The sequence below is a fragment of the Podarcis pityusensis genome, assembly GCF_964106645.2.
Source record: "Podarcis pityusensis genome assembly, chromosome: 4".
NCBI classification, from domain to species: domain Eukaryota; kingdom Metazoa; phylum Chordata; class Lepidosauria; order Squamata; family Lacertidae; genus Podarcis; species Podarcis pityusensis.
The window spans coordinates 71,689,978-71,713,790 of NC_138027.1; the positions used below are offsets into that span (position 1 = coordinate 71,689,978).

General features: G+C 44.8%; 1 protein-coding gene across 4 annotated transcripts in view; it reads left to right on the forward strand.

Annotated features, from left to right (window-relative positions):
* LOC308474832 (arylsulfatase D-like) overlaps positions 1–23,813 on the forward strand; it is a 26,456-nt gene continuing 2,643 nt past the window's right edge. For 3 of the 4 annotated variants that reach the window (XR_013984979.1, XR_013984980.1, XM_081001354.1), the window contains exons 1-9: positions 1–292; positions 4,390–4,530; positions 4,954–5,075; positions 5,524–5,646; positions 6,672–7,095; positions 9,259–9,395; positions 10,065–10,199; positions 11,220–11,382; positions 18,596–18,717. Coding sequence is in view for 2 of the 4 variants with exons in the window: in XM_081001354.1 (XP_080857480.1) it covers positions 261–292; positions 4,390–4,530; positions 4,954–5,075; positions 5,524–5,646; positions 6,672–7,095; positions 9,259–9,395; positions 10,065–10,199; positions 11,220–11,382; positions 18,596–18,717 (1,399 nt within the window). In the remaining 2 variants the exon portion in view is untranslated. The remainder of the gene's footprint in view (positions 293–4,389; positions 4,531–4,953; positions 5,076–5,523; positions 5,647–6,671; positions 7,096–9,258; positions 9,396–10,064; positions 10,200–11,219; positions 11,383–18,595; positions 18,718–23,813) is intronic. The other variant, XM_081001355.1, reaches the window with a different exon arrangement.

The window sequence follows — 23,813 nt, forward strand, 5'->3', positions numbered from 1 at the left end:
ACAGAAGCTGCTATAAAGGCCACAGTGATTGTTATATAAATATAACAGTGATTGCTTTCCAAGAGTGGACTTTGTCTGTAGTTGCTCAAGGGTTCAAGTCAATTTATAATAGCCATCTTGTTTCACAATCCACCGATTTACTTGGCAAGCTATTAAGTAAGCAGATGGTTGGGAAAACAGCCTTGCGAGCTGTCAAAAAAGAAGACAAAGCCTGACAGTCGTTCTCGCTATATCACCTCCAAACGCCTAGAGGACTGGGGATGGATCACAAATTGAAGATTAGGCTCTCCAGGTAAGTGGAAAGCATTCCTTTTTGAAAAAGGAATCATTCTCTTTCTATATTTTAAATAGCAACTAATGCTGATCCTTGCCGATTAGTTTTTCCAGTGCTTTCTGGTATTTGTAGCAATGGCTAGACAGCATATTTCCCATTGTGACCCTGCACTCTGTGCAGGCAAACCCAGACAGAATTAAAATAATCTCTCTGTTCCCTGATGTCCAGTTGATTGGTGGTGAATGTGGAAGTAACTCCAGTATGCAGGGAATTTTTCTGACCAAGACTGAGCTGTATTTTTGAAACACTAAGGGAATGTAGCAAGTGGTTAACTTCTAAGATTTCTTCAGTACTGTGTCCCATTGAAGCCCTATGTGGCGATCACACAGGGTCCCCGGATATTTGACAGTCTATTGATCCCTGTGCCACCACTATGATCACTTCCCCGCTGCCACCAACCCATTTCTCTTGGGTACACACTGAGTTCAGACAGTTGTTAACATTAAAACAAATAATCAAGTTTATTTTATAAGCATGAACAAGTTTATGGTTTCAGATAATTTTTCTTGTCAGTTTCTTATCCTTAGTTTCTATACTGGCCTATAGCTTACTAATAACTGCTAACTGATTATCCCAACTGTCTATCTGACTCCTATCAGTTTCTCTCACTCTCTCACATCAAAACTTGACCAACCCACAGACTTATCCTCCCTCTTCCTTCTCCAACTCCCAACTGACTTCCAAACAACTCTAACTCTAACTATAACTCCTCCCCTGGGGTTCCCACTCACCAATCACTTCACATTCATTTAACCCTTTCCTTATGACCCACCTAGGAGGGCAAACGCCACACCCTATTCATGTAAGTTTTGTTGCGTCTGAGGGGGATGGGATTGTATGCACTTGAATACATAAATAACGCTGCAACGGCTCTAAAAATGCCTCTCTTTAAACATGCAAAGCAGTAAATAATACAGCGAAAATGCTACTTGTGTTGAGTACTTTTTAAATGTGTCAGTGTTACTCCCCAGAGCACTGGTTTTGGAGTTCGTGGTTGTAACTTTTTTTTTGTTTTTGTTTTTGTTAAAGTTCATTGTGCTGTACATGCCAGATTTATTCTATAGATGTTTGTCATTTGATTCGTAGAAGAAATTTATGGTGGTGGGAAATTGACACATCACAGAAACTGGGGGTAGCTAAAATGGGGACAAACATGTGCATACACAATGTACTATAAAGTGTATTTCTTAGTGAAGTTGTAATGCATTTATTTATTGGTTGAGGTGGGGGAACAATCACATTGGGGTGGTAAGTGGGGAATGGTATGCCTTGCAGTGGCGTAGCGTGGGTTGTCAGCACCCGGGGCAAGGCAAGTAATTTGCGCCCCCTAACCCGTGGATTTTGCGCCCCCTAACCCGTGGAGCGCGCCCCCCAGATGTTGCGCCAGGTACGGCCGCCCCCCCTGCACCCCCACGCTACGCCACTGAGTGCCACGCTTAGCCTTTGTGGCCAGGAGCCATCGCGAGCATATTTTAAAGAGGTCTAGAAAGGGAGAACCCCCCTCTCTTTTCCCAGCCCCCACCCTCGAAGATGATGGTGGCGGTGAATTAAATTTGTATACCGCCCTTCATCCATATATCTCAGGGCGCTTCACAGCATAAACATGGCCGTTCACATCCTGCACCGGGTCTTTCCGCGCTCCCCACGATGCCCGCCGGCTACCGAGGAGAGACCCCAGACCCGGGCTTTGCGCAGGGGGGTGTCTATTCCCTCTGTGCGCCAGGTGCCTCCAGTGAGGCTGAAGGGCAGAGGGATGGGTGCTCCTGACAGATTTGGATTTTTATGACTTTTTTGTATTAGGCTTCTGCATTCTGGCCATCTTTTAGCGCAGTGTTTCTCAACTGGGGGCCATATGGCTCCCTGGGCCCTCCCCCCAGGATATTCCAAGGGGGCCACAGATGAAAATCGTGTAAATGGGGCGGGTACGGCACGAGACTGGGGGGGGGGGCAGAGAGAGAAGTGAGAAGTGAAGAAAACAGAAGTGACCTAGAGAAATAAACAAGAAAAAGACGTTGCTGTTTCTTTGCAAGAAGTGCTGCTAGAGCTGCAGAACGAAGTAGCAGCCAGAGTAACTTTCAGTCAAGAAAAACACCGTTTTTGGATAAAGTGTACAATATCTTTAAAGTTTCCACAGCTTTGGGATAAAGCAAAATTGTTTTAGTGGCATTTCCTACGTCTTACTTAGTAGAAGGAGGTTTCTACCTGGCCTGAGCAGTCTGAATGGCGGGGGGGGGGCAGCAGAGCGTAGAGGAGAGGGTCCCTGCCTAACCCCTTTCCCACCAGCCATTATCCAACTCAATATTATTCCAGGCTGAGCCTGCTTCTCTCAGCCCCGGGAAGCCATGAGTCAAGAGAGAGCCGGAGAGCCAGCGCTGAGAGCCGGAGCCAGCGGCGCCCCCTTCTGCCGGGAGACCCTCGCCCGCCCGCCGGCTTCCTCTCGGAGGGTTTAGGCGCAGCGAGGCCCCTTGGAGCTCTCCTCCCTCCCAGTCGGCAGAAGCAGCTGCCGCCTGTGGCTGGGCCGAGGGGATGGTGTCGGCGTCGGGGTGCGGAGGCTGCCCGTGCCCGGCCAGGCGCCGGTGGCAGCGTCGGCGCTGCTGCAGCGGCTGCTCCTCCTGCGAGCAGTGAGTGGAGCGCAGCGGCGGCGGGGGGCGCGCGCGCGCTAGGGGCGCAAGGCTGGCGGTGGCGGCGGGGAGCCCGGCGGAGGAAGGAACTTGTCCCTTCCCTCTGGACTCGCGCCCCCCCAGATGTTGCGCCCGGTGCGGCCGGCACCCCTGGCACCCCCCACGCTACGCCACTGATGCCTTGTATACCTGAGCAAAACGGACCCCTCAGCACCATAATGGGGTCTGAATATGAGGGGTCAAGTCTATCCCTTATTCCTACTGTTTGGGTAGTGGGCAGGGGTATGGAAATAACTATAAGGAAAGTTAGTAGCTATAACTAAAAACATGGGGGAATTTTAAATATGATCACCTACTACAGGGTCTGCAGGTGCCTTACCTCATGATAAAGACTACAAACCTATTCCTTAGTATCAGGGGTAAAGGGCATGACTTTAACTCTAAAACAAACTTTACATCATCATCATCACACACCCCATCATGCCATAAGCTGGAGGAACTCAAAACATGTTCCTTCAGGTCAGGGACATTCAGGTCACGTTCAAGAAACCCTGAAGCAAGATTCTCTCTCCCTCTCCCTCTCCCCCCCCCCTCTCTCATATCAACACTTTTTTTATTTCAGTAAATGACCAGTACAGAAGATAAGAAGACAGCAAACCACAATAAAATAAATTAAGTATACTATTACATGTGAAGTTTAAAACAATGTAAGAAATTAAAAAGCAAGGGGAAATATAAAATAATTATATTAAAATGTTTTTTTAAATAAAAAAAAACAGGGTAAGGTGTTAATAATTCTAAAATTAAGACAAGATCTTGTGCCAACAAGCTATTGCTGCCGCACAAAAACTAGCTACCTTGGCAGTGATCTCGGGAAACTGGTCAGGCAAAAGATAATTGATATAAAACACTTCAGATCTTCCTGGTATACTTTGTAAAAGTGGATTAATAAAATGGTGGTGGATTTCACGGCGGAAGGAACAACACAATAAGACATGTCCCACAGTATCTATTTTCTCTACTTTGCAAGGGCATAAACATTCCTATCCAAACTCATATCAAGCAATATAAAGTTTATACCCATTCATATCGAAAGGCAGGACTTTCAGTGAAAAGATGGTGAAGCATTCTTCACTTCTTGTGTGTTTTCTTTTACAGTCAGCGGTTCTTAAGGGTTTCAGACAGGAGTCTTTCTTAGCACCAGCTGGAGATGCCAGGAACTGCCTTCCCAGAATTCTTTGGGAGAAGCCATGTACTTTGCATGTATGATGTGGATGTGACCCAGACCTGGAACCATTAGCACAGAAACCATTTGCTCTGTTATTGAGCTCCTACAACCCTTCCACTAAAAATTATCTCTCTTCCCCACCACAATCGCAGATAATCCAACCTTAGAAAATTCTGATCCTGATGTTTTGGTGGTTGTTTATGTAGATGCAGTCTAGCTATTTTGCTAGTTTCCTCCCTATTTCCCCAAATGTGTGATGCGGCCGTGTCAAGACCCAACGTTTTGTTGATAATGGCGGATGACCTTGGCTATGGTGATTTGGGATGCTTTGGTAACGACACACTCAAGTAAGTGTCATTTTGTGACTTGAGATCATGCACTCAGCCCCACCCACAAAGTTGCACCACTCGTCCTGTTCCTCCCCAGGCTCACCTTTTGCTTTTGGGGGCAGCTCCTATTCACCCCAAAGGCTCCTTGTTCAATTAACCACCACAGTGTAAATCACAGTTTTGTACAGTGTCACTACATTACTAGAGCCTGATGATTTGGGTCATGTAATTTAACCATATTGCTTCTATGGTTTCATCTCTACAGCCTAGAGAATTTTTTTAGTAAGTGTTTGATACAATTTCTAAATAAACCCTTTGTTGCCTCTGCAGCCCTCAAGATGGAGCTGCGACCCAAGAAAGGCTTCACGAAAAGGTTTCTGCAAATGACAGGGGACCATACAGTATTCCCAAACTAAAGTATCTCTTTGTTCTACATATTAGGACTCCTAATATTGACCAGCTAGCAAGGGAAGGAGTAAAGCTTACTCAGCAGATTGCTGCAGCTTCGCTTTGTACCCCAAGCAGAGCAGCTTTTCTGACTGGCAGATACCCCATCAGATCAGGTTTGGCGCTCTCTTTAAATGGTTGGCTGGTGTTTGGGTGCACAGAGGATTACCCCAAGCGATAACCAGCCCTGATGCAGATCGGGGGGAGGGGGGAGCATATGCACACAGGTACATAGACCTCTTTCAGGGCTCTGCAGTTGTGCATGCATTTTCTGCATAGCTGGACCTAGCATGACAAGATCCTGTCAGTCACACCTCCTGGCCAGCTGTCATGCAGTACGGGACTCCAGGAGTCTTTTCACACAGGCACAAGTCTGTACCCAGTGGTAACACAACTGTGTTGCATGCAGAAGTTTCCACGTTCAACCCCCATCATCTCCTGGTAGGGCTGGGAGGGAACCCTGCCTGACCTGAAGGGTTTATTAACTGCAGCCCAGCCAAGTCAATGTGATAGCAGCTGCCACTCATACTAAGGCTCTCACCCCCAATTCCTTTTACATGTTAGGTATGGTGTCCAGACATGATCCCCGTGTCTTCGCACGTACTGGTGCTTCTGGAGGACTCCCCGTGAATGAAACAACATTTGCTAAGTTATTACAGCAACAGGGCTACACCACGGGCCTTATAGGTATAGTATTACATTGACATATTCCTTCCATTTTTCACTGACACATCTGAGCTTCAGTTTGATCAAAAATTTCATGGTTGTTACTGCCTTCTTGGGGTCTCCAGCTGACGAAGTTAAATTAGAGGGTAAGCAAAAGAAATTATTGGGACAGAACTTCCTAAATCGTATAGAAATTTATTTATGTACAGTGGTACCTCTGGTCACGTACTTAATTCGTTCCGGAGGTCCGTTCTTAACCTGAAACTGTTCTTAACCTGAAGCACCACTTTAGCTAATGGGGCCTCCCACTGTTGCCACGCTGCCGCCACGTGATTTCTGTTCTCATCCTGAAGCAAAGTTCTTAACCCGAGGTACTATCTCTGGGTTATTGGAGTCTGTAACCTGAAGCGTATGTAACCTGAAGCATATGTAACCCGAGGTACCACTGTATGCTACTACAGCAGCAACAATGCCCAGAAGTGGAAAGAAGCAGAAGTCCCACTAAAGGAAGAATGGATACAAAAACTTACGGAATATGCAGCAATGGCGAAACTTACCAGAAGAATAAGAAATCAAGATAACAAACTGTCTATAAAAGAATGGAAACGTTTTATTGAATATTAAAGATAAATTGTAAACAGATAAAAACATTAACAGGATTGTTGTAATAACCTGAATTTTTATAAGAGTATATATTTACAGTAGATAATTAAATGGGGAAGTTAAATGAATTTGGATATGCAGAAGATATTGAAAAATAAATTTAAGGAACCGCAGAAAGAGGGAGAAGGAAGTTAAATTTTGAAATGTCAAATTGATTGTAAAATAATGAAATGTATAAACTTGAAAAGTATAAATAAAAACTTTTTTAAAAATTAATAAAATAAATTAGAGGGTGAGCAGGCAGAATCAAGGGGGCAAGCTATTTTGAACGGAGGACAGGGTTTGCCTATATTTTTCCAGTATAAATATTAAGTGTATTAAGTTGCTTATTGGTAATTTACAGAATTCATGGTTTCTTTAGCTATCATTGTTTATCTTTTCAGGAAAATGGCATCAAGGCATGAACTGTGAATCCCACAATGACCACTGCCACCACCCTTTAAACCATGGCTTTGATTACTTCTATGGCACCCCTTTTACACTTGTGAATGAATGCCAGGCTAATAAGGATCCTGAGATGAACGTCCAGCTGCAAGCTACGTATTGGTTTTATACCCAGATGGCAGCTCTTTTGGTGTTCACTCTTGTGCTGGGAAGAACTACTGGTTTGTTCTATGTGAAATGGAAAATAATTGCCTTCACTGCTTCATGTGGTATCCTATTTTTCATCTCCTGGTTTGCCAATTATGGATTTGTAAGATACTGGAACTGCATCATGTTGAGAGATCACATCATTACTCAGCAGCCAATAAAGCTGGAAAATGCTGCCTCCAGGATATTGAAAGAGTCAATCTCATTTATTAAACGGTAACCCATTAAAATTATTTAACTGCTTTTCAGATTTTGAGAGGAGTGGACTGATTTTGAAACCTTTGTCGTCCGTGCTTAGGATGGAGCTAAGACTACCTTTACTAGTGTGTCAAATCACTGCATTGCTCAGTGGCATGTTTTTCAGATGATGTTGCATTGATACAAACTTTTAGGACAGAGCTTTCCAAACTTTTTATGCTTCATTTTGTGACACAGTAATTTAGTTTTGCATCATTTCGCGACACAGTAATTTAGTTTTACTAGCAAACGGGAGGTTAAACTAACCCCTTTCCAGCCCCGGGAGGAGAGTGAGGAGTGTTCACATGACACACCTGCACACTGCAGCCGACACACTAACACATGGGTAGGCAAACTAAGGTCCGGGGGCCGGATCCAGCCCAATCACCTTCTAAATCTGGCCTATGGATGGTCGGGGATCAGCGTGTTTTTACATGAGTGCTTTTATTTATAATGCATCTCCAGGTTATTTGTGGGACATAGGAATTCGTTCATTTTTCCCCCTTCAAAATATAGTCCAGCCCCCCACAAGGTCTGAGGGACAGTGGACCGGCCCCCTGCTGAAAAAGTTTGCTGACCCCTGTACTAATGTATCATGACACACAGTTTGCAAAGCTCTGATTTAGGATCTGGGTACCTTGCTGAAGTATTGGTACATCTCAGCCAAGGTGTCCACATGTTCAACTGTGTGCATGTGGTAAAGGAAACTATGTGTGTGAAATGTGAATTTTCCTTTGTGCTTTGATTGGGCTCAGACATTCATTAAATTAAGTGTATAAGAGAGAAGTGTGCAACTTGTAAACATGCTGGGTTGGATTCCCCTAAGAAACTTCATCAACCAAAATCCTCTGCAAGGATTTCTCTATGCTTGTGCAACAGGATTTCCCCCCCCCCCTTCTCTTAGATGCCCCCCAAAATTGGCTCAGGAGTCTGGAGAACTGAGAACAGTGCATGGGGAGGAGAGGGGGGATTGTTCCATCTGGCAAGATGAAATGCTTGTGCAGACAGAACAATTTAAAGAGTGTGATTTGAATTCTACCCAAAGTTCTTCACTAATTTGGGCTGAACCACTGGCAGCAAGCATAAGGGTAATAATACCCATAAAGTCCTATTGTGTGTTCAGAGTGTTGAGTGTACATTATTCTTGTTGTGACTCTTTCACAACAACTATGTATAAAGTAGTTGAATATCATCATCATCATCTATTTTGACCTTCAATGTAAATAAAATAAACAATTTGGTATTGTGGAAGGATTGTCAATGTGCCCTCAAGATGTTGTTGGACTATAGCTCCCATTATTATACATGTAGGAGCTTGTGTGTACTTCATACATGACCCTAAAAGATGCTTATTGAAGGTGGGAAGTTTGGCAGGAGCCAGACTGAGCACTTTGTTACAGAAAATGTCTTTAAACAGTTTCTTCCCACCACATCAGAAATTTCTCTGGACACTTAAGAGAAGCATCCATGTATGATAAAATTGCAAAGAAAATTAATAGTAAGTTGTAGGTTGACTAATATGGTGCAGCACAAATATAGCATCAAGGGTGCATTTAAACCAATATCTTATTACATACATACTCCTAGTCTAAAGAAAGAAAACAATATAATCCACAAGGGGGAAAGCAGTGGAGCTGCAACACTCCTAGAAAATCAAGATCGATTACAAAGTTCTTACCTATTGGGTATCTGAAAAGGCTCTTACAGCTTCATTGATGTTCACATGTGCTGAAGTGCCTGACTATGTGTGTAAATGTAAGCATGTGGTACAGCCAACACAACAAATTTAGGATCAGCAATTCCCATGCTTTAAGTATGCAACTCATAAGCTTTGCCAAATGCAGTTGCTCAGAGTTTTAGGGTGGCAGTCAATAGGAAACTCAGCAGCTCACAGCATTTCAGTCTGGCAGGCACTGCTTATCATAACAATGACCATGAAGCATGGTAATGGTGGTGATAATAATGACTGGCTGAATGGGCTAAAACCTACTCCTTTTGTAACATTTCAATCTCATTAGTGTGTATGGAAAGATCTCTGTGTCTGTATCTGTTCAGATCTTTGCTCAGCTATGAATTCCACATAGATAATGGATGCTTTTGTTGTTGTTTTAAAACAACATTTTAAAACATTTTCCCCCCCAGAAACAAACAAGGACCGTTCCTCCTCTTTGTTTCTTTGTTACACGTCCACACACCCTGTTTCACCACAAAGACGTTTCATGGAAAAAGCAGGCATGGTTTATATGGAGACAATGTAGAGGAAATGGACTGGATGGTGGGTGAGTAGCACTTGTGGTTATTGATATTTTTCTAAGGACCAAAGTAGTAGCCTTCCTTGGACCTTTTCTTCTTCTTTTTCCTGAATTTGTAACTTCCTTGTTGTCTTTCAACTGACAGTAGCGTTCAGCTTAGCACTGGAGAACAGAGATTCATAAATCTGATAACTCCCCTTCCCTGTCATCAGTTCCTTGAAACACTTCCTGAAACTGTGGCAATGTCATTTCAACATCTGGAAATGACAGATAATCCTCTCTATATTGATTTTACAAGCTTATTTATTTATATTTTATTGAAACAACTTATATGCTGCTTAACTACAATAGTATCTAAAAGCAGTTTACAAAGATACAATGCAAAAAATAAAAACCAGTTAAAACTATGAAATCAAATCACCAGTTAAAATACTATCTGGAATTATTATTATTTTTAAATCTTCATTAGATGCTGGAAGTTCAACAGGGAGGAGGCCTGCCTGACCTCAGATGGAAGGGGGCACCATAAAACTGGGTCCACAATATTAAGTTCATATCTTCTGAGGGATATGAGCCTTGAATCCCAAAAGACATCTGTGATCGGGCAGGGATATAAAGGATTCTGCAATCCTTGAGGTATCCTGGACCCAAGTATTTGGCTTAAAATTAACTCTTGTGGTTCATCCAAATCTGCAGGGGAAATTCTTGCTGCTGTTGACAAAGAGGGCTTGAGGAACAACACTTTTACTTACTTTACTTCTGACCATGGCGGCTTTTTGGAGGCTAGAGAGGGTATTACCCAGCTAGGTGGCTGGAATGGTATATACAAAGGTAAGGCAGCTTTCCTTCAATTCTCCATGCCCTTGTATAGATTACTGTACTTCAATGTGCCTGTGTGTCTGGAAACTTCCATGCGTACAGAACAAAGCTTTGAGAGGGCAAACTGGGCTTCTGAATTACAAACATATAATGCTACTACAAAGGCACGTTGACTGGCTCCCAAAGTAAGGTAAAGGGACCCCTGACCATTAGGTCCAGTCGTGACTGACTCTGCGGTTGTGGCGATCATCTCACTTTATTGGCCGAGGGAGCCAGCATACAGCTTCCAGGTCATGTGGTCAGCATGACTAAGCCGCTTCAGGCAAACCAGAGCAGCACACGGAAATGGCGTTTACCTTCCCGCTGGAAGGTATTTATCTACTTGCACTTTGACGTGCTTTCAAATTGCTAGGTTGGCAGGAGCAGGGACCGAGCAACGGGAGCTCACCCCGTCACGGGGATTCGAACCGCCAATCTTTTGATTGGCAAGCCCAAGAGGCTCAGTGGTTTAACCCACAGCGCCACCCGTGTCCCATGGCTCCCAAAGTGGGTTGCAACAAATTATTATGACATAACAAAATTTAAAATAGTGGTTAAAAAATAATAGCATCAGTGGCTTAAAACTGTTCTTAAATAGAACATCCATAAAACCACCTGGATCCCCATCCCCCAAGTCTTTAAGATTTCTTAAATGGCCAAAGAGTGGGGGACTTATGAATTCATCTTGACCATCACAGATATGGGAGATCCCTGATATTCGCCAAGCTTACTGCTTTCATAGGTGGATCACAAAACAGTGCCTTGGAAATCAGTCTTAAAGCTTGGGCAGTTATATATACGAACTTATTTATGTCAAGAGCCTGCGCATCCTCTTTATCAATATGTGTGTTCCTTCATTATTCATGCTGGGCTCTAGGTTTTTTAAAATGAATTTAACAGCTGATCTCCACTCTGACGATCTCCACACTGAACTATGACATTCAGCTCATGAATTGTAATTATCTTTCTGTTCTATTGCTTCTTCTTTGGCAGGTGGAAAAGGTATGGGAGGCTGGGAAGGAGGAATCCGTGTGCCTGGAATAGTTCGGTGGCCAGGGATAGTCCCTGCTGGCAGTGTTATTGATGAACCAATAAGTCTTCTGGATATTTTCCCCACAGTGGCTCACTTGGCTGGGGCATCCATTCCACAAGACAGGTACAGAATACCGGTCTGAAAGTAGCTCAAGTAGCTTTGGATTTTAGCCATTAAAAAGTAGCTTTGGATTTTAGCCATTAAAATTTGCAAAAATGTGTATATAATCCATAGCATCATCCATTTGCTTGGCTTTCTGACATGTTTTAATCCAGAAACATCTTAAGTGATTTCATCTACAGGTATTCTGTAAAGATTGCATTTAAAAAATATGCTGGCCTGTTAAATTCAAATGGATTTCTCCATATAAGGGCAAAAGTCTGTTGAATCATAGAATTGTAGAGTTGAAAGGATCATCTAGTCCAACCCCCTGCAATGCTGGAATATTATTCCATATCATGTGCTTTTTTATTTTCCCAACAGCATTTAATATTTTAGGATTCCCCTCCCTTTTTCTCCATTTCAAATGGGCTCAAACCCATGACCTTGAGATTAAGAATCTTATGCTCTACCAACTGAGCTATCCCAGACTTTGTAAAATACAAAATCAAATGTAAATCTTTCTTTTTATTACAAGACCACATATTTAAATAGAAGGCAGGGGGCTTTCTTGGTAGTGGCGCCCACCCTGTGGAACTCCCTCTCGTCAAGGAAATAAACAACTATCTGACTTTTAGAAGACATCTGAAGGCAGCCCTGCTCAGAGATGTTTTTAATGCTTGATGTCGTATTGTGTTTAAATTTGTTGGAAGCTGCCCAATAGGTAGGAATTTGGGACATATGGTTGACATCGTTATGCCTGATCAATTGCACAATGGACTTCTGCTTGCCTGACTACCTCAGAAGCTCACCACCTCTACTCCAGTGGTCCACCAACCATCCAGATTGGATTCTGGAGGATGGATAGAAAGCTGCAGTTGGTAGGAGAAGGGGGCAATACAAGGGGGAAGTGTCTTATGTGAGTGGAAGTTGGCTCATCTGTTGATGAGTATTACCTTATGCATTTGCCTGACTGAAAACTGTTCATTCAATTAAATGGAAAAATTGATAGTGCCAAGACTAGCGCAACTCCTAAGGCAGAATAAGGACTCTTACAGGAAATATGGCGGCACAGAGAAGATCCTGTAAATCCTGTATCCTCTTTCTTTCCCCCCTTCCTTCTATCCTGGCACATTTTGCCCTGAACTGTATGTAGTAGTAGAGGGCCAGGCTCAGGGTGGCTAACACCAAATATAAATTACAATAAAACATAATAGAAAAAAAGAAAAAACAGTTACTTAAAATACGGCTGAAAATACAGCTGAAAATGCAGCCTCATTCTAATAGTAGCCCATAAATCAAGGACATAAAGTAAGGAAACATCAGATATTCACCTGAGCCAGCTATCCATGCTGTCAGGGAACTGCCATCGGAAGGAAGGGAAGTGAAAGGGCTCACACAGGTTGGGAGAGACTCAGCAGCTGAAGAGGGAACCAGTAGGGGGAGAGGAGCTGAGCTGAGGGAAAGTGAGCTGGAGGGATGGCTCAGAGACACTTCCAGCGAAAACAGTGGGGAGGTTTCAGGACCTCCTGTAGGGACACCCACTCCTCGCCGGAAACTGTCACGCAGAGAGTCCAGAAGACGTGTTTCCGTTAAGGAGCTTTTATGTTGGAAGCGATTCCGAAAGCAACCACTGTCGGAATCTGCCAGCGACTGACGGAGCCATGTTTAAGGGGCTCCGTTACAGACAGAGGTTTGCAAACTTGACCAAACTCTGAGGGACTAGGATTTTACACACAAGCAGCTCATCGTCCCATCACAGCATTCCGACAGTCTCCGTGAGCAGCTTGTGCAGGAGAAGGCATCATGAGCAACCCAGCCGGAACCGGAGAAGCAGGAGCTGGAGCGGGTCCAAGCCTGGAAGAAAGGTACCGGGTGTTGGAGGTCCAGCTAGCGCTGCAGACGGCGAGGCTCGAGGAGAGGAGGGCTCAGGATGCAGACAAAAAGGGGAAAGACACCCAGCTCGTCAGAAAGGTACCAGGATTGGTGCAGAAGTTTGGGGGGGAGCCCAAAGACTATCATGGCTTTCGGACAGAGATGCAATATGCCCTCAATCTGCAGTTTGATGAATTCCCTGACGAGGAATCACGAGTGGCTTTCGTGATTGGGCATCTTGAAAAGGGGGCGAGAGACTGGGTTAGACCCCTGATGGCAGCGAATAGTGACGTCCTAAAGGACACGATGAAGTTCTTTCGCGCCATGGATCTGATGTTTTCCAGCGATATTGAACAGGGAGTGGTCCGCAGACAGTTAATGGCTTGCAAACAGGGGAGCCGATCTGTCCGTGAGTACTGGACTGAGTTCACCATGTTGATCCATAAATTGGGGTGGGATCTATCGGCGGAACCCATTCAAATGCTCTTTGAAGAAGGGCTTTCTTCGGCTGTGAAAGACGAACTTTCCCGGGCGCCCAGGGCGGAGTCTATGGACCAGCTGACCAAATCAGCGCTGACCATAGGAGCGCGCCAGGAGGCGAGAGCATTGGAGAGGCGGGAAGGGAAGGGGGAACGTTGGAAGGAGTTCCGCATTCCAGACATTCCAGAGCCAACTTTCCCGCCGGCAGAGCCGATGGAAATCGGAACAGCGCGCGCGCGCGCAGTTTCAAAGCCCAGTGAGGGGGGAAAGAAGGAGGGAAAAGGCGCCCGGAAATGCTATCTCTGCCAACAGCCAGGTCACTTTGCCAGAGTCTGCCCCCAGAGGAAGGAATGGCAAGGGATGGTAGGAGCTGTGGAGGGAAGAGAGGAAGAAATACCGAAGCAAGTAAAAGCCAACGCCTGGCTGCCACCGTCGGGGCACAGCAGCCAGGCCAAAGAGCAGTGAAAGTGCCCACGCCAGAACCTCCTAAACCCGCCCTAGTGATAGAAGTGGCGCTAGAGCTGCCAAACGGACACCCTCTAAAGATAAAGGCGCTGTTGGACTCAGGCAGCTCCTGCAATTTCATGAGCAAAGAGTTTGCAGCTGAACACCAGATACAGACGATCCCTTTAAGCAACCCCCTGCAGGTGACCACGATCGATGGCAGGGAGCTGTTGGGAGGAGAAGTCAGCTTGCAGACCGTCCCAATGATAATGAAGGTGGCAAGGCACACCGAACTGATAGCGTTTAATGTGGCCACCTTGGGAGGAGCTCCCATTATATTGGGGATGAGCTGGCTAGCGTTACATGATCCGCTGGTGGGCTGGCATCAGAGAGTGGTTTCTTTTGGTTCAGCACATTGCTTAGAACACTGCAAAGAGGGAAAGGGTTTGGCAGGGGCCCAAGCCACCCTAGCAGGGACTGAAGTAACGGAGAACGTGAAGGTACCACGACAATACGCAGATCTCCGCGACGTCTTCAGCGAAAGGGAAGCTGACCAACTACCCCCGCATAGACCCTTTGACTGTCAAATCAATTTACTCCCTGGGGCACAGCTCCCTGTAGGCAAGCTGTACGCCATGTCAGACAGAGAGATGCAGGAGCTAAGAGAGTTCATTGACAAGAACCTGAAGAGAGGGTTCATCAGAGAGTCCAGGGCGGTGGGGGGCAGCCCAGTGTTTTTTGTGGATAAAAAAAACACGAACAAGCCGAGGCTTGTGTGTGACTTCAGGGCCTTAAATGCAGTGTCAGAACCAGTGGCTTTCCCTATGCCCAGGATTGACGACATTTTGACAAGGGTCAGGAAGGGAAAGATTTTTACTAAACTGGACCTAAGGGGGGCGTACAACCTGATACGAATAAGGAAGGGGGATGAATGGAAAACCACCATGTTCACCCCTTTGGGGGCATTTGAATATTTAGTTATGCCCTTCGGCCTACAAGGAGGCTCCGCGTGCTTTCAATCGTTTATGAACCACGTCCTGGGGCCTTTGCTTTACAAGAATTGTGTGGCCTTCTTAGACGACGTGTTGGTGTATTCTGAGAATGAGGAGCAGCATGTGAGAGACGTCAGAGAAGTGTTGAGCAGGCTGCAAGCCAACCAGCTGTGGGTGAAACTGGAGAAGTGTCAGTTTCATACCAAGGAGGTGGAATTCCTGGGGTATCGCCTGTCAGACAAGGGATTGGCCATGGATCCCGGCAAGGTCCAGGCGGTGCTGGAATGGAAAACACCCAAAACAAGGAAGGATGTGCAGAGGTTCCTAGGATTTGGGAACTTCTATCGTAAGTTCATCCGAAACTTTGCCCACCTGACGGCGCCCATTACGGACTGTCTCAGCAGTAAGAAGAAGTTCGTTTGGACTGAGGAGGCGGAGCGAGCATTTGAGGAACTAAAAAGGGCCTTCGCCTCGGAACAACAACTCCTGCATGTGGATTTACAAAAACCGATGAGAGTGGAAACTGACGCATCAGACAGAGCGATTGGGGCGGTGCTTCTGCAGCCAGGGAAGGAGGAGTCAGAGTGGAGACCGTGTGCCTTTTTTTCGCGAAAGCTGAACAAATCCGAGAGGAACTACACGGTGTATGACCGAGAACTACTAGCCATTCATGAGGCGTTCCGGAGATGGAGGCACCTGCTAATTGGCGCACAACATAAGGTGCAAGTGTGCACTGACCACAAGAACCTAGAGTATTGGAGGACGGCACGAGTGCTCAACCAACGGCAAGTGAGATGGGCCCAGGAGTTCTCCAAATTTAACTTTGAGATTTGTTACGTGCCAGGCCCAGAGAACATTAGGGCGGACGCTCTCTCACGCAAACCTGAATATTTGGAGGGGGAGGGAGCACCCGAAGAGAGACATGTCATTCCAGAGGACCGCTGGGTGTGTGGGGCGGCATTGGTGGGACAAAGAGAACTGGTAGAGGAAACAGAGAATGATGAATACGCCCAGAATAAGCTCAGAGGTCTTAGGGGTGAGGGAGAGGAACCAGGGGGTTTCGAGGAAAGAAATGGAGCTTTGTATTACAAAGGGGCACTGTATATCCCTGAAGGAGACTTAAGGGGGAGGGTACTCAAGCAGTTGCACGACAGCCCCACGGCGGGGCATTTTGGACAACACAAAACCATGTGGTTGGTCACCAGGGAATTTTGGTGGCCTAAGGTGAGGGAAGATGTACGGGAGTATGTAAGAGGGTGTGAGCAATGCCAGCGAGCCAAAGGGGAGAGGCGGGCACCGGCGGGGCTATTAGAACCCTTACCAACCCCAGAACGACCTTGGGAGGCAGTGTCGATAGATTTTATGACTGATCTGCCGAAGTCCAAGGGGAAAACAGCCATCATGGTGGTGGTAGACCTACTAACAAAGATGTGCCACTTTGTAGCCTGCTCGCATGCAGTCACGGCGGAAGAGACAGCGAAGTTATTTGTAGAACACATTTTTAGGTTGCACGGGGTGCCATTGAGGGTGGTCTCAGACCGAGGAAAACAATTTACTTCCAGGTTCTGGAGGAAGCTCATGAGCTTACTGCAGGTGGAGGTCAACTTTTCGACTGCCCGGCACCCTGAAACCAACGGGCAGGCGGAAAGAGCAAACGGTGTCCTCCAGCAATACCTGAGGTGTTATGTCAATGACAGAGAGAATGACTGGGTAGAAAAGTTGGCGCTGGCGGAATTTGCCTACAACAATGCCGAGAATGTGTCCACAGGGATGAGCCCCTTCTTGGCTAATTATGGGTGTCATCCCAGGGGTTTCCCAGGGGGAGAAGGGGAGAGATGGAGCGTCCCGGCAGCCGAGCATTTTGTAGAAGAAATGGAAGCAATCCATCGTCAGCTCCAACTCAACTTAGAAAGGGCGAAGGAAGAATACAAGAGGCAGGCAGACAAGAACCGAAGGGAAGGTGAAACCATAAGGGTGGGAGATAGGGTGTGGCTGTCAACCCAAGGGTTGCCGTTCAAAGGAGGTTGTAAGAAATTAAGACCCAGGAGATTGGGTCCCTTTGAGGTCATTCAACAGGTCAACCCAGTGGCTTTCAGGCTCCGGTTACCCAACCACATGAAACTGCACCCAGTATTTCACAGGTCGTTACTGTCACCGTATGAGGGGGGACGAGAAGGGATGGCCACTCGGGGACCGGTCATAGAAGAAAGGGAATGCAGCAGCCATGTGGCAGAAATCCTCGACGCCAGGTGGAAGGGGGATCAGGTGGAGTATTTGGTAGCGTGGGAAGGAGAACCGGAGTCAGAAAACACTTGGGTAATGGCAGAAGATATCAATGACGAGGTATTGATAGAAACGTTCCATCAAAGGTTCCCAAGGAAACCTCAGCCTGTGGAGAGGTTCCGGAGGGAATACTTTGGGACCACCGATGAGGAGGAGGAGTTGGAAGGATTCTCGGACTCGGAAGGGGAAGGGGAGATGGACTCTGAGGAGGAGGAGTACTTCGAGACCAGGAACCGCAACAGGTGGAGAGAAGTGTTCGGGACATCGGAAGATGAAGGAAGTTCATTCCGGGGTTTTGCCTCCTCACCGCCCGTAGAGGAGGGGGCGAGAGGGGATGAAGGGGGCCCTGGAGGGGAGGTGGATGTCAGGGAACTGCCATCGGAAGGAAGGGAAGTGAAAGGGCTCACACAGGTTGGGAGAGACTCAGCAGCTGAAGAGGGAACCAGTAGGGGGAGAGGAGCTGAGCTGAGGGAAAGTGAGCTGGAGGGATGGCTCAGAGACACTTCCAGCGAAAACAGTGGGGAGGTTTCAGGACCTCCTGTAGGGACACCCACTCCTCGCCGGAAACTGTCACGCAGAGAGTCCAGAAGACGTGTTTCCGTTAAGGAGCTTTTATGTTGGAAGCGATTCCGAAAGCAACCACTGTCGGAATCTGCCAGCGACTGACGGAGCCATGTTTAAGGGGCTCCGTTACAGACAGAGGTTTGCAAACTTGACCAAACTCTGAGGGACTAGGATTTTACACACAAGCAGCTCATCGTCCCATCACACATGCTGGTCCTACATGGGCCAGCAAAAAAGCCAAGGGAAAATTTATATACCAAATCCCATACAAAGGGTCAGACTGAGTCCAAGCCAAAGGCCAGGCGGAACAGCTCCATCTTGCAGGCCCTGTGGAAAGATGTCAAATCCCACAGGGCCCTGGTCTCTTGTGACAGAGCGTTCCACCAAGTCAGGGCCAGTGCTGAAAAGGCCCTGGCTCTAGTTGAGACCAATCTAACCTCCTTGAGACTCAGGACCTCCAAAGTGTTGTTATTTATGGACCTTAAAGTCCTCCACGGGGCATACCAGGAGAGGCGGTTCCTTAGGTATGAGCTGAAGAATCAGTCATCGGCCTATGCTGTACAGTACTACTTTACTAAATGTATTATTACTTTTCTTAGGGTGATTGATGGAAGGAACCAGATAGCTTTGCTACAGGGAGCAGTGCAGCACCCAGAGCATGAATTCATGTTTCACTACTGTGGGTCGTACTTGCATGCGGTGCGCTGGTACCAGAAAGAGAGTGAGTAGAAAATATTATCCTTATATCAGATATTGGGTCACTGAAATAAAATGCGTAGCTCATGATTCAGTGTGGCATCTTGACACTAACTTGCTTGCTTCTCAGACTGTGTGAACACCATACATTTAAAGTGCATCATGGGAACTGTAGTTTATTAAGGTGCTGGAGATTTTTGCTCTGTGAAGGGTAAACTACAGTTCCCAAGATTCTTTGGGGGCAAGCCATGCAGTTTAAATGTGCTCTAAATGTATGGTGTGTCCACACAACTGCACTCAAAGCTATAGGTTGTGCTGTATGGATTTCACTATTAGAAACATGAGGATTTGGTACTGGGTAGCCTATTATCCATTTCTGGGTCGAGTATCCATTTCTGTCTCTTATGACTGCTAGGCTGAGATTGAAAACATTTTGGAAATGCTTGGTGAAATCTCAAAAGCTGGAATGGATTCTACCTGTGAGTTGCCAATAGCAAGCTCACACACTCGCTAACCTGTATCAGAGCATTGAGTATCTTCACGCACTAACCACAATGTACACAAAATAATGTGTGAGACATTCTATATCTGTGTATATCCATTCTCTATGAACTGACTGTCTGGGGGGTCACAAAGGGGGCAAAACAATGTCTCTCTCCTGAAGTCTTTCCCAAAAGTTGAGTCAGGTGACATGTTGAGTCAGCCACAGTTGGCCATGGGGTACCAACAACATTACTTGCTAATGTTATTCGCCTGCAGGCTGGTGAGTAAGATATGCACACTTCTCTGAAGGAAGCTCCATTGAACAGGGTGGGATTTTCATATGATTAAACATGCACAGCATTGCTCTTGCTTGCAGTAAGGGTTGAGCACTGATGACAAGAATACAACAATTTTGTGCCTGATGGATCTTGTCTGTTTTGAAGGAGTTGGGTTTGATAATTTTGACGGGTTTCTTTCGGCAGTACAGGTCTGGAATTCAACAAAATTAAGAAATCAATAGTACCAAGCTTAATCTTTGTACCAAACTAGAGAATATCAAACAAATAAAGAAATAGGCTTCTTCTTCTTCTTCTTCTTCTTGCATTAATCTGGAAGTGTGCATCATTCAGCGTCCTTTTCACCAGTTTGTTGGAATATATGGTAACTAGATGCTGAATATGTGTATTATAAGATATTCCACTAGAGGGCAAAGATATCCAAGCTTTCTTTGAACAAACATGCATTTTATTCTTTCCTTTTCCAATGCTTATTTTTCTGAAAAGTAGCTATCTTCACAGCCACAGAATTGTGAAGTGCTTTTGATGCCAGATTTTGAAAGTGATTCAGCTGCAGGTATTATAACCCCCATATGCAAAAACACAGTGTTTTCAGAAAGGGTGGAAATTCTTTTACACAAGTGCAAAAATGTAGTTGAATGCTTAGTTGAATACCACCCTTAATCTTTACTCTTCTTTTTTCAAGTCACTGATTTTTTTAAAAAAATATTCTAATCAGACCATTAGGTGCTGTGTGATTTTTTTTAAATTATATTTGTATTTCTTACCTATTGTAATTTATTGCATTGCAGTTTGCATGCCACAGAAATCAAACTGTAATACAATAAAATGCATACAAGATAAGAAATAAAAAGGAAAGCAACAGTTAAAGAAGAAGAGTTTGGATTTGATATCCCGCCTTTCACTCCCTTTAAGGAGTCTCAAAGCGGCTAACATTCTCCTTTCCCTTCCTCCCTCACAACAAACACTCTGTGAGGTGAGTGGGGCTGAGAGACTTCAAAGAAGTGTGACTGGCCCAAGGTCACCCAGCAGCTGCATGTGGAGGAGTGGAGACTCGAACCCGGTTCCCCAGATTACGAGACTACCGCTCTTAACCACTACACCACACTGGCTCTCTAAAAATCAGTTTGAGTCCTTAATGCAACCATACATCCACAGACACACTACAGACCACCTGAGAGAAGCTTGCAGGCCACTGTTTTAAAGACCCTCTCCTGGAATCAGTGGGCTTTCTTATCTTCCATTCTTAAACTCGATACAGTTAATCAGTATAAACACATTTTTTAAAAAATATCTATCTTTAATATTGGAGATGAGATTTTTCTATAAGGTAGGCTCAGCCCCTTATAAGGTATCCTGATGCTACAGTTGAACACCTCCCAAAAATGGCTCCCTCTTCCTGATAGCTGCTCACCAGGGCTATTTTTAGAGCTAACAGTTTTGTGGAGCGGAAAAACAGAATTCCATATCTATCCTGTGGAGAAGCGTTCTTCCATGGCAACTAGCAATTCATCATTTTTGACAGAGCTGTATGAGGGTAAAGGCTTCTGAAGCAGCTCCAAATACCTTGTCCTGGAAAATCTTCTGTTGGAAGAACCAAGTGGTTTAACTATCGTGAACAAATTTGACATCCATTCCAGTGAGAATTCCAAAAAGTGTTTGGAGGACCACATATTCATCAACTAGAAACTGAATATCTTTAGTTTCTTTTCTCTAAGGTGGTGCTCTCTGGAAGGCCTATTATGTGACTCCAAAATTTCACCCGGGGGGGGGGGTGCTTGTTATGGAAGAAGACTGTGTCCATGTTCTGGAGAGCGAGTAATTCACCACAATCCTCCCTTGCTTTTTGACCTCACATCATCCTTCTGAAACCAGTCCTTTTCCACCAAATTCTGAGCCACTTTTCAACACAATAGAACAGTGATGTCCAACCGGTCGATCGTGATCTACTGGTCGATCGCGTGATCCCGATAGATCTCCAAAAATAATAATAATGAAGTGATAATGAAGATGCATTTATTTAAACAAATAAATTGTAGACTCCGATGACTTTTATAGAACTCGCTTCTTACTGGCCTAATTCATGTGTAATGCTAAGTAATGGTTTGCTTAAAGAACCAAGTTGACTTGAAGATGATCAGACAAAACCATGGCTTATCAGACAAAAACTGAACTAGATGGACCATTCATCTGATTTGGTATAAGGCAGAATCTTACATTTGTAGCGGAAATAATTCTGCCCATGGTCGTGAATTCTGCATGTTCCTCTCAATCCAGAAAGAAGTGGTCACATTTTTAAATCATGTACATAATTTAATCATAGTTAAACCCCATTGGAATGGGACTTCAGTGCACCAAACTATGAACTCAGTTACACCTACAAGCATCAGCTCTAACCTTATAAACAAACCAATCTTCCACTCTGCTAATGCGGAGAACTTGGATTTAAGCAGATTAATTTTCATTGAGAGCGATGGAGCTAAAGGAGCTTGGTCCTATCTATGCCGTTTTTTAGCTGTTATGTTGACTGAATTGCTAGGCACCTAAAATAAACTACCAGCTTCCCAGTGTGAAGGTGAGATTATGCAGACCCCTACTGAGCTGAGCTCTTTGGAAATTTACAGGCTGGATACTGCGCCATGTTATAGGGCTTCTTTCCTACAGCAATCCATCTAAGTGTTGAAAGAGATAATCCAGAGATGAATTACAAGTTTATTCAACCCATGGCCATTAAGCTACTTTGCATGTAGCATTAAATGAGAAGTGGACAGCTCTCCATGGCCTGCTTCAGAGTGTACACCCAATTCTTCCTTTGCAGCCCTGGCATGAATTAAAAAAAAGAATTCAGCCCACAGCTGCAAAGGATCAGGAGTTCATGTATGAGTACATTTCCTCTTCTTTTGAGTTTGATGCCATGACGGACATCTGATAAGACAGTATGGCATGGGCCAAATGAGGGGGTCTGCCAGGCCTGATTATTCTAATTAGGCCCATGGACTAGGAGTTCCCCACCACTGCATTGATCTGTGGTTTAAAATAAGCTATAGTTTACAATGAACTAGCATGATGGGAGGAAACCAACCAGCAGATAGGTTGCCATTATGCACAAACCGGCATCAATGGTTTGTTGATGATGGCAAGCCAAGGTTTGTTTTTCCTGGTATGGTGAAGAAAAGTACAAGGGAAGGGGGGTGCTGTGGGGATATTTGAGCAGTGTGTAAAATGCAACAAAGGATACTCAGTTACTTAGTTCCATGCTGTTCCTTAGATGAGACAACTGCATTCTTTCAGTCTAATTCTTTGTTTTTTGAAAGATAGCCTTTTGGTTTAAATTACAAAAAAAAACAAAAAACCCACATCATTTCATTACTTTCCCTTGGTCATGTTAAAGTGCCTAGGGCACCCAAAATATATTTTTAAAAGGCCACCACCTTTGCTTCTCTTGTCTGGCTCTCATTGATCATATCCGCAGTGTATTACATCTTTTGCAACATTTGTATAGCCCTCACTCTTCCAACAAGCATGAATTTTAGTCAATTTTTTTTGCCAATGCCTAAAAGTTCAAGCAGGCACACTTCACATTTGATGTGTTTGTGATTTTTTTTAAAAAAAAATCAGTATTGTGTCAGGTACAAAAATTAGCATGTATCACATCAGAGTTGGTGCAACAACTCTGGTGCAAGTGAATATGTGATTAAAACAGCAAAGGCTGCTTTATACGGAAATGTGATATGAAGGCAGAGGGGGTGGAATGGAAAAATTGAAGAAAAAAACGGGTGGGGGATATTCCAATTCTTCTCCTGTCTTCACATCTCTAGTTCATACTACACACACACATTCATTAACAGGATTTCCAGAGCACTCAAATGCTTTTCCCTTAAAAAACTGCATCTTGTAAATTTCTCCCAATAAAGAACCAGCTCTTACAAGTCACATTGACAATAACATCTACAGATGCTACACACAATTCCCAAACTAATTAATATAATGAAAGACAGATATAGAAATCAAGAATATAAAATGTTTATTTGATAATGAACAAAGTTACAAAAATAAAGAAAAAAAGCAGGATTTCTCTATTTACAAAACCAGAAAGTAAAGAATTACAAAGTAACAAATATGGGTGAGAAACTGCTGATTGTGTTGGCAAAAGCAGTTCCCTCCTGCAGCAACGGTTATCAAGAAACTCTACTTAGGAAGAGCACAAGTAGTCAGTTTAGGACTTGTCCTTTCCCACTATGAAACAGGGATGTTCACAGTAAAATACAGGAAGGGTGCAGAAATCTGTGAAAACTATTCTAATGCATCTCAAATTATAGAATGTTGTATACTTTTTCTTTTT